Source organism: Sorghum bicolor, chromosome 1 (genome assembly GCF_000003195.3).
Source record: "Sorghum bicolor cultivar BTx623 chromosome 1, Sorghum_bicolor_NCBIv3, whole genome shotgun sequence".
Lineage (NCBI taxonomy): Eukaryota > Viridiplantae > Streptophyta > Magnoliopsida > Poales > Poaceae > Sorghum > Sorghum bicolor.
In genome coordinates this window covers 12,112,065-12,126,651 of record NC_012870.2, presented here as the reverse complement: position 1 = coordinate 12,126,651, position 14,587 = coordinate 12,112,065, and the positions used below count along the sequence as shown (strand labels likewise).

General features: G+C 42.4%; 1 protein-coding gene across 2 annotated transcripts; it reads right to left on the bottom strand.

Moving 5' to 3' along the window:
- Positions 702–5,784, bottom strand: LOC8056784 (cationic amino acid transporter 2, vacuolar). Of its 2 annotated transcripts, XM_002464103.2 has the most exons (14): positions 5,321–5,784; positions 4,265–4,466; positions 3,992–4,076; positions 3,753–3,893; positions 3,547–3,665; positions 3,370–3,466; positions 3,116–3,288; positions 2,975–3,041; positions 2,405–2,563; positions 2,001–2,250; positions 1,787–1,895; positions 1,551–1,663; positions 1,396–1,471; positions 702–1,283 (listed from the first exon to the last, which is right to left on the bottom strand). In XM_002464103.2, the coding sequence occupies exons 1-14, from the start codon at positions 5,478–5,480 to the stop codon at positions 1,127–1,129; spliced, it is 1,908 nt and encodes a 635-aa protein (XP_002464148.1). In that variant the 5' UTR covers positions 5,481–5,784; the 3' UTR covers positions 702–1,126. The 2 variants fall into 2 exon arrangements, with proteins under 2 accessions (XP_002464148.1, XP_021306473.1); XM_021450798.1 differs by having other exon boundaries at positions 725–1,283; positions 3,547–3,893.

The window sequence follows — 14,587 nt, the reverse complement described above, 5'->3', positions numbered from 1 at the left end:
TGTATAGAGCATTAGATATAGATTAAAAAATAACTAATTGCAATTTCATAGTTTATATATAAATTTGCGAGACGAATATTTTGAGTCTAATTATTCCATTATTGGATAATATTTGTCAAATACAAACGAAAGTGCTACCATGTCCATTTTGCAAAAAAAATTTGGAACTAAACAAGACCAATGTTTTGCAAAAAGTTTAGGACTAAAATATTTTGGACATGTTTACTTCCAAAATGCAAAATAGCAAAAAATTTTGCATTTGGCCCAAAATATTTTGGAACATCAGCTGAGGCCTTGTTTAGTTTCAAATTTTTTTGCAAAATTGATACTGTAGTAGTTTCGTTTGTATTTGATAAAAATTGTCCAATCATGGACTAACTAGGCTCAAAAGATTCGTCTCGTCAATTTCGACCAAACTGTGCAATTAATTTTTATTTTTATCTATATTTAATACTCCATGCATGTGTCTAAAGATTCGATATGACGGGGAATCTGAAAAATTTTGCAAAATTTTTTGGGAACTAAACAAGGCCTGAATAAGGTGAAGGCCACAAATATAGACGGCAAATTCTGGTTAGTGAATTTAAACTATCACAATTATGACTTGTGCAGTGGCCTTTTTATCCCTAAAAAAGTCACACAGTTGTTCGAGGGAAAAAAAGTACACCTATTAACCCACTGGCCAAGGTCAAATCTGCAACTAAACAAAATCTTGAAGAGAATGTTTGTTGATGACATGATAAAAAAAAAAAGCTGGCTTCTTTTGCCATCCGTGTTCTGTTTCAATAGGTCCTCTGAATGCCCTCACATTTCAGTACAAAGGGCTATACATGGATTACACAAATTATGTATCACATATTCCACCCAATTGGGTTTATATACACCACATCTACACACACTCCAACAATGTGTAAATTGACCTGCCTCGTGAACATATCTTTCAAAGTTGCATCCACGAGATCTTGTTGGCCAAGCATTAAAGAAATAACAGTCAGTTCCCGTCTTTCCTGGCTGATAACCAATTATCTACAACAGATGGCCAACAACCACCTTTTAAGTAAATAATATATCATCCGGTCGGTCTTTCTGTAAATCTATCATGTCACATGACTGCAGCTGTTCTTTTCTATGATACATATCCTGATGAACTCCTGTATATCTCATCAGCTTGTGCTACCGGAACGTAGACGACATCTGTTAGGGAGCTGTGGGTTCGTCCATAGAAAACGTACACAAGAACACCCATCAGCAGCCATATGCCAACCCTCATCCATGTGTCACCACTGAAGAACATATGGGGAATGAGCAATTCAGATTAATCACAAAGAGAGAAGGCAAGTCAGTCATTTACAACTAGTATTTCCATCGAAAGAGAATGATAGATTCGACACTAACCCCAGGTTTATCAACAGATACGTATTTATCAGGATACACAAAACTGGTAGCACTGGAACAAAAGGGCATGTGAATCCTGCAAAACAAATCACACATATGTATTGTTTAGTTCAAATATATTGGCAGGCAGGGTTATGTAAATTTGTTAGCAGTACCTCCGGAATGACCAAAGGAGTGCCTGCCAGCATCTTGGTCGATCCAGGAGAGCAAGCTGAGGCCAGCCAGAAGGAGCATAACTCCAATGATGCAGCCAATACATATCGGGAGACTGATATAGGGCAAGATACTTTTGTTAGGACTTTTTCTATGTTTGTTAATGTGATGAATCATAAAGTGACCAATTGAAGGAGCCGGCCTACTATCCTTTCAGACAGAGTCATATGGTACTCACAAAGGCAACCATGTGGCAGAGGCTGAAGATGTGAGGATCAGAACCCCTACACACACAGACGCTATGCTTAAAGAGGCAATCTTTCGGCGTTTAGTCTCATCCATCTTGCCTACAGAATAAACATGGAAATTCATTCTAGTTAGCTAGCTGAAGTAAAATGTATCTGTTGTGGAACAACAAAACTGAATAAAACCCGAACACAAATTTGTATTACCTTTATGCAGTCTTTTATCAATGAGAGGGTCCTTCACTGATTCTACTACCACAATCACATTCTTTGTCTGAGACAAGTTACAGTTCCCAACGCCAAGAAGGCCCCTGTCCGTTTCCTCATCGCATTCCTGGTTCAAATGGAATGATTCTTGCATAGAGGGTGGCAAAGGGACCTCATCTGGAGGGACATATCTGAGTATCAAGATTGAGACAGCAACTATAGTGAATGCAAGAAGTGTGCCTACACTGACCTGCAACCAAAAGAACATATTTTTTATTTCACTCCACCTTACATGATTTGTAATGCTTGCATGCATGTACAGTCCTGCGGGAAGTTTCTCTTCCATAATCCATTGTAAAGAAGGCTATGATTATACAAACAATCACAGATAGCTGGTTACTTACCATTCCTGCTAACTGTGAAACATCCATTGCAAAAGCCAGAGCAGCTGCAAAAATGCCAGTCACAATTGTGCTCTTAACAGGTACTTGAGTTTGTTTGTTAACATCAGAGAAGAAGGATGGCAACAGACCATCTCGTGCCATGGCCATAAGTATTCTAGGCTGCGAGAATAACAATTCAAATCATAATGACACAAAGTATTAAAATATCATCTAGAGCTGATGTGGTACGCCATAGTACTACATGCCTACATCTTCACTCACAGATGTGGCATGGCAAATCAAAGTTCATTGCAGCATTAGTTGAATGGGACTTAACTGAAAATGAACAAATGGGGGTCAATGCTATTGATGGATAATGTTGAGTCAAACATGGAATCCAAGGTGCTAATTGAAGAACAAACATATTTTACAATATAAGGGTCTGGAGCAATCAGTTTTGGCCAGTTATAAGGCAAGGTTCACAACTTATCGCAGAGTGACTGTCAGTAGAATGAGAAGCAAGTTCCATTGCATTTTCAGCCACTGGGTGTCATCAGGAGTAAGTCATAGTATGCTTTTAGCAGTGTATACCTGTGGAAGAAGTGAACCCATCAAGGTCGAGCAGAGTGCAAGAACAGCACCACTTGTCACAACATACCTAAAATTAGATGGTAAAGTCTGTAAGCCGATGACTGGTATACACAAGGGGGTAAACAAAAAGACAGGACTTACATGGCCCATTGCATTCCATGTTCTGTGAAGGCAGATGAAATAGGAGTATCTGGGTCCATGGCGAAATATGGTACCAGCCCAACAATAACGACAGAAACAGCCATATACAACACACAACAAATAGCCAACGCTGCTCCAATTCCCAATGGCAAATCTCTCTGTGGATTCTTTACCTGCAGGGGTCAAAAGGGGGTAAAAAACGAATAACTCTTGTAAAAGAAGCGCAGATTTCTGTCAGATGGGACTTTCCTAACCTCTTCAGCTGTACTAGCGACTGTATCAAAGCCTATGTATGCAAAGAAAACAGTTGCTGATCCAGCAAGCATTCCATTTACTCCATGTGGGAAATACCTGGAAAGTTCAGATACCTATTAGCACACCACTAATGAAATCCCCCAATAGAAAGGAAGCACCAAGCCTTTATGCATTACCCGTCAGAAACCTTGTAGCCGACCCATCCTATTTGAAAGCCAATATAACTACCAGCCACAATAACAAATATCATTACACAAGCATTCAGAACTGTTACCACTCCTTGTGCAAATGAACTCTGCAGCATTTCAAATAGAATGGCCATAAGTGGTTGTGTATTTGTGAAGAAAAGGAAGAACTTATACGAATCGATCAAAGTGGCAACCTCTTTAATTCCCACGCACAGTAAAACAGTCACAACAAAAACAAGAGCAGCTGCGCAGGGGTCAACAATGATACCAAACCATGGAAGCTGATGGCGTGCTAAAATCCATGGCAGACTATCTTGTCCTCCAAAAAACAATGCCTGGAAAAATAAACAAAGTTCATCAAACCAGGCCTATAATTCAAAGCATTGACTGAATACAGTTGAAACGAGCTAGATACAAGACACATCACACTTACTAAATTTGGAGATATGCCACGGGCAACAGCAGATCCACCAATAGTATATTCCAGCACAAGAGCCCAGCCAATCAACCAGGCAACACTAGGTAAATAGAACGACCATGTGAGTTCATTGTAGGCATTTGTTTATAGCTAGAAAGCTTAAGCTGTAAATTTCTTCATTTTGATATTGACAAAACAATACAGTTCATCATAGATCATACTTATCTGAAAGAGATAGTATTTCAAATCATAAAAGAATGTATATTTACTCATGGGTTAGTAACTTACCCTTCTCCAACACAGATGTATGAATAATGGTAGGCACTTCCAGCAGAGGGGCAACGACTAGCAAGCTCAGCATAACAGAAAGCTGAAAGCGCGGCAGCTATTCCAGCTATCAGAAATGAAATTGTCAATGCCGGACCAGCGTGCTCCCTAGCAACTGTTCCCACGAGAACGTATACTCCAGCTCCAACTGTGGAACCAACCCCTGATAGAAAATATAGTAGTTCGTTAACATCAAGCAACTGACGTATAGATTCATCATGAAGTAGAATGACTGACAAACTTAATTACTATAAGAATCTGATTCAGCCCATCAAAGTTTTCACTTTCAAGAACAACAAGCCAAGCTTGGAAGTAACCTATATCACTGTGCCTTGGTAGAATTTTTGATTTGCACAAACTTACTAGAGTAATTTATCATTGCAAGGAGTGAACAAAAGTCGAACGGAAAAAAGCTACAGTTGGAGTGGACGATCGAGAAATCCACCATCCACAGCTGGCAGCCAACATTGACTAACCTATAAAAAACTGAACAAGTCGAAGGAAACCAAGTAAACAACTACCAATAATAGCAGTTATACTACACATACACAACGAAGGCAAGTCTGCTATCCGCATCCGCGTGACGCGCGTCTGAACGTTATGTCAGACACCAATGCAGCCATCCAAAGTACAGGAGAGTAACAAATCAACATTTTTTTACTTGAAGGGAGAGAGCACAGAGCAGAGTACGCCAGTTTTGAAAGGAAGAACGAAGGAAAACTTGCAAGCTGAAGTAGAGACAACTCGTGCAGTGATGCAGTAAACCGCACTAAATAAGTATTAGTAATCAATGCATATAATTCTAGCTGCTCCATTGACCCAGAACATCAATGAAATTACCACGAGCCTAACAAATTCCTCAGCAAAGAGGGCGTTCTGACCAGAATTCGCTAAAACCCCGCAAAACAATTAGTACTCGAAAACCACCAAAGCCCATACCTTTCATGAACACGAAATACCACGAATTCGCAGGAAAGCGGAACACAGCACAGAATCACAAGGGAGAAGAAACCGCACCGATGGCGACCAGCTCCGGCACGTTGAGCTCCTTGGCGAGCTGCGGCTGGCCCTTGGCGCGGACCCGATCGGAGTCCACCTGCTTCCGCCGCATCAGGCTCCGGAACCCGCCGCCCCATCCCCTCCCGCCGCCGCCACTGCTCCCCGCCTCCAATGCCATCAAGATCGCCGGCTCGGCAGGACAAAGAACCGGCCTTAATCTTCTCGCCGGATTCGATCAGAGGGCGGATAAGTGCATCTGGTTGGTTCCGCGGATTACGCGGCGGCTGGACGGAGCGAAAGACAGAGAGAGAGGAGGAGGAAGAGGAGGACGAGAGGGGTGGATGGGGACGGCAAGAGCTCGGACGGCGGCCGCAGCTAACCCCTCTGGCTTTCTTGGCTCGCGGTTCCCTCTCGCGTGCGTTCTTCTGGTATCGTCTCTGTTGGAAACTTGTTGCTCGCTCTGAGAACGGCGCAGACCGGGAGATTTCTTTATAGTGGCACACGTGGAGGTTTTTACTTCTACCGAACTCCCTGTTCTTCGAGCTGAAAGCTTTAAGGTACTGGGGATAGAAATATAAGAGCAACTTGGCTATTTTTGTTATGAAAGCTATTTTAGAATTTATATAATAAAAAAGTAGACTCTAATAAATATGTTATCTAATTTTGTAAAATAGAAAGTTATTTATTTCTTAATTTTCAATGGTCATATATAGCCAACCACTGACATAAGCTTTATGATTTTGTAAAATAGCAAGACTATTATGGATCTCTTCTTTTTTAAGAAGTTTTCTATTTTACAAAATGACTAAACAATAAAATTTGACTACTAATTTTAACTAGACTCTTGGAGTTGCTCTAATGTTTTTAGTTGCTAGGCCTAAGGTAAAAGGTTTTATGGACGTGGCTCTCGTTCATAAACCCGTGGCAACTTCTTTTGTAAAATCAAATCAAAATAGAATGGAGTTATTTACGCCCCACACACATGAGACTGTGCCCATTGTGCCCCATATCACCAAGCACCTACGTCCCATGCTTCCAACCTCAACTACACAACGCCCTCGACCTAGCGTTCATCCTGCTCCGGAGGCAGTGTTCGTTCGTAAAGAGCTCCCTCGCTCGTGCCCGACGCACACAACTCCCTCGTCCTTTGCCTATTGTCCATCACTCGTTCGTATGGATGCCCTACCGGCTCTGGGAGAGATGATGGAGCAGAAGGTGGGAGGAGGAGACAACACTCGATCTATTTTTGAAACATTCAAATACAACGATTGCAACATACGTCTTAAGGCAGTTGAAACACTTGAAAGCACCCCTGAAACACACTTGAAAACTAACATCGAGATAAACACAACTGCAACATGTGTTCTGAAACGCAAATGAAACATACATCTGAAACAAATCAAAACATACTATTGCAACATATGCGGACATCCCCGATCTACTTTTGCAACATTCATATGATTCAACTGCAACATACCTCTGCAGCATCTGAAACAATTGAAAGATACAATTGCAACATAAGAGGGGGAGAAAAGAGACTCATGCGGGACGCCATGGCCGCTAGATCTGAGGGCGCTGGGAGCTGCCGGTGTGGGGGAAGGAGCCGCATGGTAGGGAGGAGGATGTTGTGGTGGGAAAGGCTCACGACCACCATGCAGTGGGCGGAAAGGACGCCATGGAGGCCATTGGACTTGAGGGAAGGCACGGTGACTGGATCCATGGAGGAGAGGAGGCTTGCTCGAACCACCATGGAGAGTGGGGGAGTGGCTGCCATGGAGTAGGAAGAGAGGTGTGCAACTGCAACGGCAGAGACGGTGCGGTGGGGGCGTGAGGGCTGCGAGAGTGAGCGGTGAAGGAAGGATAAAGTGGAGTATGGGAGACAGCGTGCAGCACGGGTGAGGTGGATTGGGGTGGAGCGGGTCGATTCAGGTCTGTCCGTTCGTCCGGTCGCTTGATGTGTATCATTACCGAAAGTTTTAGGATGTCACGACACATATCACACACAAGTATCATATGGAGTATTTAGATAAAAAAATTACAGAATCTATCAGTAAATCGTGAGACAAATTTATTAAGTCTAATTAATATGTTATTAGTACATGTATTAGTGTAGTACTTTATTATCAAATCATGTATTATTTGGTCTTAAAAGATTCGTCTCACAAAGTAGTCATAATCTGTGCAATTAGTTATTTTTTAGTCTATATTTAATACTCAATGCATGTGTCTAAACATCACATATGCACTTAACTGATCGCCGAGAATCTTATTTACCTTTTTTACAATTTTTTTATGCAGAAAAATAGTGGGGGTGTGGGGGTCGATATATGTGCGAAACTTGTACTCCTCCATCCATAAAAAGAAATATAATTCTCGTTTCTTAAGGAGTCAACTAATTTGAACTTTGACTTAAGCTATATAAAAAAAAGTACAAACATTTTTTATATAAGACCCTGTTTGGATTCACTAAGCTAACGATTAGTTTGGTTAGTTAGGAGAAATTAGCTAATAGCTAATTGTTAGGTGGGGGTAGGTAAGACATTTGGTGAAACAGATCCTTACATTGATAAATTTGAATTACACTTCTATTCCCATCCAGCACGTCGTCTAACCAAGTAAGGGAAAATGTTCACTTTGACAGGATTATACAATAATCAGATGGCCTAATTAGCCACTCATTTTATATATAAAAATAAGAAACCAAAATGATAAGGCCCCGGAATGAATCAGCGATGACGAGCGGATCTTGCTCACGTGTTCCACGCCTATAGGGCGTGTGGCTGTAGCCTGTGGCAGATAATATGTGAATATATAGGAGTATTATCGAGTTCTACCGAGAGATATTATTGGCAGCAGACCAGTAGTGCTTCGTCTTTGATAATCCTTCACATCTTGCTGTTCGTCTCTAATTTGCATGACGCTTGGCTCACTGGATCCAAGTACCAAACCTAGCATCGAACAATTGGACTTGCAAGACTGGCTCCTAAGTATGTCCGACAGACATCCTGCGACCATCAGGGAAGGTGTTAAATCTCTGCTCATACTGGTCATTTGGGAGATATGGCGGGAAAGGAATAATAGAGTTTTTAGGACGATCTCAAAATCTGTGCAGCAAATCCTCGGCAGCATACAAGATGAAGCAGGGAATTGAGCTTACGCCGAGAACAAAGGCCTGCAACTATTGCTGGCGACGCAGAGCGATGGTTCTGATCAGCAGGCTGTACGTACTGTAGTTGCTTCCACCTAGGGATGACAATTGGTAATTATCTGCTGGGTATGTGTTACTCGTACCCTTACCTACGAGAAAATATTTTACCCGCTAATTTACCTATGCCTGTGTACGGGTAAGAATTTTTTTTCCCATACCCTTACCCATACGGGTAATGAGTAACCCATGGGTTATCTTTACCCATGATTTTAAGAATATTTGCTATGAAAAAATACATGTTTTAATGTACCAGGCTCCCAAATTTAGCCAAAATATCATAAATCATTAATAAACTCTTCAAATATACAAGCTACATGAACACACAATCAAATAATCTAATGGATAAATCCATCATTACTAGATAACAAGTCATAAAATCTACAAGTTCCATGATTCTAGTATAATTTATCGAGTTTAATTTACCCATGGGTTGACGGGTATGGGCAATGCAGTCCCATACCCTTACCCGCTTTACCCGCTGGGTAAAGCTTTTTTTCCATTATCTTACCCATGGGTAAAAAAAATAGCCATACCCTTACCCTAATGAGGTAATTACCCATCGGGTTTCGGATAAAAATTGTCATCCTTACTCCCACCCCTAGTATGTAATCTACCTGTAATATTAGGCTAGGGCGGGCGAAGCTTGTGCCGCTGTAAGTCCCTTAATGTAATCATGGTGTACTTCAATTTCACTCCGATTAATGAAAACCGATAACGGATCTTTCGAAAAAAAAGTCAGAAAAAAACGTTTTTGACGTCTTTATATTGATTCATGAACCCAATCGATCGACTGATTACCAGATGTGCAAGATCTTTTAGGTGCACGAGAATGCCGATTACTAGAGTGATATATGCTACTTCAAGTGAAACCATCGTAGAGGAAGACCAATTCCAGATGGTAGCTTAATGTACAAGTCCTGTTACTCCATTTGTCTTAAAAAAGAAGGCACAATTTGATTTTTACGTTTTGACTGCTAATTTCTCTTATATGGAGTAATATATAATTTACAGCAATAAAAGTTTGGTTCTAGTGCTACCACTTTTGTGCTATAATTTTTTTATATATGATTAGGCTACTCCCACCGTCCAAAAAAAAAGAGTCATTCTCGTTTCTAAAAAATCAGTACTTTTAAAATTTAACTAAATATACTTAGCAAAATATTAATATTTATAATATATAATTAGTACCATTAGATAGATCATTGAATATACTTTCATAATAAATTTTTTTAGAGACATAAGTATTGTACGTATTTTCTACAAATTTAAATAAAGTTAAAAAAAATGACCAGCACGATTCTCATAGCAACTCTATTTTTAGGATGAAGGGAGGAGTTGTTAGTCGAATCGAAGATAATAAAAGGCGGAAGTCCAGGGAGCCCAAGGCCAAGGCAACAAACTATCGGAAGCCGTGGCATCCAATAATTGTTGAAGAAGAGCCGTTGATTGGAGGATTCGCTTGGCCGGTCATGGGATGGATCATGGGATCCTACCCTTTCATTCCATGATGACTCCATGTCCATGCTGCTCTGTAATACGTGTGTAAACGAAGGAGATGCTTTGCGTCCCCAGCAATATCATACTCCTACTTTTTTGTTCTTTTTTTTGTCTCCAAATGGAATTGTTATTTCGGCCATACTCGTGGATACAGTTCGCCGACTTTTTCCTTTATTGTTTTTGCTACCGGCCAAATTCTGACGTCATAGCCCCAAAAGGGAAAATCTCCATGAAATCTGGTGGGACTCGGGAGAGATGACCACAGCGGGTAGCTAGGCACGAATTTGTTTCGTATTCTATACTTCAATTCATGCGTACGTATCCTTTTAGATAGGCGTATATATTTTGAATATTTAGACGCAGTAATTTCCAACCATTTATTTTTTTAAATACGAAGACGTCTGCACATTTATCTCTATGAAAACAGTATTCAACCAAAGATTAATTTTCCTTTTTTTTTTGTTCAGACGAAGATGGACACTAAACACACACGCGCACACACACTCTATATGAGCACATTTGAAAGATATGAATCGAGTAAATCTAGAAATTAAAATGCAAATCCTTATTCAAATCGAGGACACTCGGTATTGATTAAGCTAGCTACACTCGGTTCTCAAGGATCAATCTTACAAGATTTATAAAGTCACATTTTTCATATTCTTGTTACACAACATTATCTTATGGTTGCAATTTTAATGCCACAAATATTATTGTACAAGACAATTTTCGTTTTGTAAAGACTATCGAAGTCAAATCATGCTTTATATTTTAATGGAAAACGGATACCAATCATTGCGTTTACGTGCACCAGACGATTTTCCTTGTGGACACAACACGTACTTTTAGGCATGTCTTGACGTGAGAATAATGAAGTACTATATATCTGTGCGGCTTGGAACTGGACACCTTTCTACCCAAGCATCTGCGTAGCAATTGGCTATCCGAATTCCAAAACGAAGCGAAAATACAGGCAACTAGGGTCACCAATCTATCCAATAATACAATACAATAAAAAATCATAGATAAACATCAAGTATACTATTCAGGCACAAAGTGCAAAGGTGGTCTTGGCTGAGCCGGTCCCGGTCGACAGATGTACTTTCGGTCTAAAAGATAATATCATTTATCATTTTTTATTTAGGAGTTAACAAAAACTTAATTTATATAAATTATTAACATTTATAATGTGTAATAACTATTATTCAATAAATCATGGAAAATATTCTTATAACAAAACATATTTGAAGATACAAATATTGATATTTTTTTAGTAAAAATGATTAAATCTAAGAAAGTCTGACTTAATCTAAATCTGAAATAACTTTCTTTTTTTAAGTAAAGGAGTAGGTGTAGGCGTGTAGCACAAAAAGCTCCTCTCTTATCTAGGTCAGCTGATTGCAAGCATATAGTAGTAGTGGTTTCATTTAAGAGTAGTTGGTATAAAAAGGAATAAAAAAAACTTTAAACTATTATCTATCCAATCTAAGCATAGGAGTATTTGTTGTCCAGAACGGCAAATCCAGGACTGAGCACCTAGCCCCTAAACGGTGCATGGATATAACTCCATTGATAAAGGATGATTTTTTTTGTTTTTCTAAAATTTGAGTTTCAAGAAAAACTTTATAAGGAGAAAAAAAAAGAAATGTATCAACGTCTATAAAATTATGAGTCATTGTAAAAATCTTAAAGAATCAAAGAATCTCAAGTTGATGTTTACTCATGAGTTAATTTCTCTGTTTTATCCCCAAGACCAAATTTTCCATTTATATACATGATTGCATCATCTGTTCATTTATATTTTGGTTGGAATTTTCCACATATATATTTAGACGATTGCAGACATTCATGTGGTAACACTGTGACCATAACCAGGGCCTTGTTTAGTTCCAAAATATTTTGTAAAATGGACACTGTAGCTTTTTCGTTTGTATTTGACAAATATTGTCCAATCATGGACTAACTAGGCTCAAAAGATTTGTGTCGTCAATTCCGACCAAACTGTGCAATTAGTTTTTATTTTTGTCTATATTTAGTACTTCATGCATATGTCTAAAGATTCGATGTGACGGTAAATCTGAAAAATTTTGCAAAACTTTTTGGGAACTAAACAAGGCCCAGGCAAGGAAGCAATAAGGGATCTAACTGATCCTAGTAGCCAAGGATGAAATCTCTCCGACTGGACCCGGTAGGAACACCGAACACGTTTGTTCCTTCATTCATGTTTCGCGCGAGACCGGAGCCTTCTTCAGCTTCTAAAACCAATACTCCCTCCGGGCAGCTTTTTTAGACGTTTCGTTATTTTTTGGTTAGGCAGCTATCTTGGGCGCCGGTAGCAGGAACGAGGCAACGATGCTTTGGAAATCCTACTGCATTCAATGTGGGTGCCCTTGGGCGTGCATGCTAGCCGAGAATCGAAGAGTTTGCATGCAGAAGAGACGTGTGCGTGCACAACGCTGCTATTTGAACTCCTGCTAGCTTCTTTCTTGGGGTCGTGTATTCTCTGTCACCATGACGGGTCCAGCCGAAGGCCATGGAAGAGATGGCCGAGTGTTAGTTCGTGGTGTCGACTATGTGCCAGACTCCTTCGACGGAAGCGACGACGAGGACCTAGGCGATGACGAGGTTGTATCTGTGCGCATGGAGGCCGACGAAAAGGCAGCAGATTTTGTGCTCAGTGATTCCCTTGCCTACGTTCTGGAAAAAAAAACCGCATAACAAACTTGCCGCTGCCGCCGGAAAAAAAATCGCGCCTACTCTACAGCCGAAAAAATATGCGCGCTTCTAATCTGCCGCTCGAGTAAGGCCAGTCTCAATGGAGTTTCATGAGAGTTTCATGCATATTAAATATGCTGATGTGGCGCTATAGTAATGAAGAGAGAGATGATAAGAGTTTCATGGGAGTAGAGAGAGTTTCATCCCCATAAAACTCTAATGCACTGTTTCCAAAATACAGATGTGTTGGAAACTGGGCTATGAAACTGCCATTGAGGATGACCTAAGTACAAATTTACGGCACCAGTGCTTATCACTTCGTATTTCCCTGCATGGCTTCATGCATGAATTAAATGAAAGAGTATCCGACTCTATAGCAGCCGTATTGAGCCAAGAGCATTTAATCTCCTCCTTGGTATGTGAGATTTGTTGTACGCCTAAGAAAGCTGCCCGGAGGGAGTAATGGGTGTGTTTGGTTGCATTCCACATGTAGCCATAGCTCAGTTGGGCCAGAAATTGAGTGTTTGGTTCGCTGAATAGGGCTTGGGGCATGGCCAGGCTTGGCTGGCCGTACTGGGATAGCCTGGCCAGCTTTGAAAGCCCAAAAATCGAGCTTCCCAACTGAGCCAGGCTCTGGCCAGCCTTCCGTCCTGTTCGATTCACCTCCCGGTGGTTCTCCACACCTGCCCACAGCCCGCACCTGCTCCTCCGCCGCGGCGGCGGGGGTCTCCTCCGATGAGCGCCACCAAGCGCGCAAGGCTCTCCTCCGGCGATGCCGATTCGGCCGCCGCCAGAGGAGAGGACCACGCAACCCGCCCCGGAGCCACGCGACCCGCCAGAGGAGCACGCGAAGCTCTGATTCGGCCGCCGCCAGAGGAGCGCGCGGAGCCGGTCCTCCCCGCGACGTCCTCGTCTGCATCCTCCTCCACCTCACCGTCGCCGCCTGGGCCCTCCTCTCGGTGCTCTGCTTCCGCTACCCTCCTCCTCAGGCGCTCGCGAAGCTCAGTAGCGGGCGGGTGGGCGCGCATGCGAGGGCCGCTGCCACTGCGGGCGCACCAGTTCACGCTCCGCCGCCTGCTCCACCGTCTGGAGGACAACGATGGTGGTGACAGTGGCAGCGACCCCGCCGCCACGAGGGACGCGGTCGCGGCACACGTCCGCCTCGACACCCCGCTGTCACGGGGCGGCTTGCGGGGTTCCACGAGGTTCTCTCCCGAGCGGTGCGCGTGGCGCGGGGCACGGCCGCGGTGGTGTTCCCGTGGTGGACGTCGGGGTCGCGGCGGCCGTCTCCGCGGGCACCGGTCCGGCCATCGTCGAGCAGTGGGCCGCCGAGCGGGTAAGCACGCCGGCTCAGTGGTGGGTCGTGTGGTGGTCCAGAGGAGCACGCGAAGCTCCGGGGCGGGTCGCGTGGTGGTCTGCCATGGCGAGCGGGAAGGCTGGTCGCGTACGGAGCGCCGCGGGGGTGGCTCATCCTCGCCTAGGTGCGCGCCGACAAGCAAGGCTCAGCTTCAGCTCCGTCGCAGTAGAGGAGACCAGATGTTGATGAAATGTCTAAGAGGGGGTGAGCTCACCAGAATAGAGAAGAGGTAATTGTATGCAGTGCAAATCAGACAACCAAACACATCTAGTTGTTGGTCAGGCTTAGTTGATACATGCAACCAAACAAGTCCATCCTAGTTTGTTAAAGGCTGGCTTGGTTTTACTAGCCAGGCTTATAGAGGACACGAACCAAACACACCCGACAAATACCTTTATACCACTATTAAACAGGACAAGTAACAAATGAATGTGGGTTTTACTAGCCAGGCTTATAGAGGACACGAACCAAACACACCCGACAAATACCTTTATACCACTATTAAACA

Excerpts from the sequence above, each read along its gene's own strand:
- LOC8056784 (XM_021450798.1), bottom strand. The coding sequence starts at position 5,480 with ATGGCATTGGAGGCGGGGAGCAGTGGCGGCGGCGGGAGGGGATGGGGC. Across the intron at positions 3,894-3,991 it reads GTGGCATATCTCCAAATTTA|GCATTGTTTTTTGGAGGACA; the intron begins GTAAGTGTGATG and ends TTATTTTTCCAG. Across the intron at positions 1,472-1,550 it reads CTCCTTTGGTCATTCCGGAG|GATTCACATGCCCTTTTGTT; the intron begins GTACTGCTAACA and ends TTTGTTTTGCAG.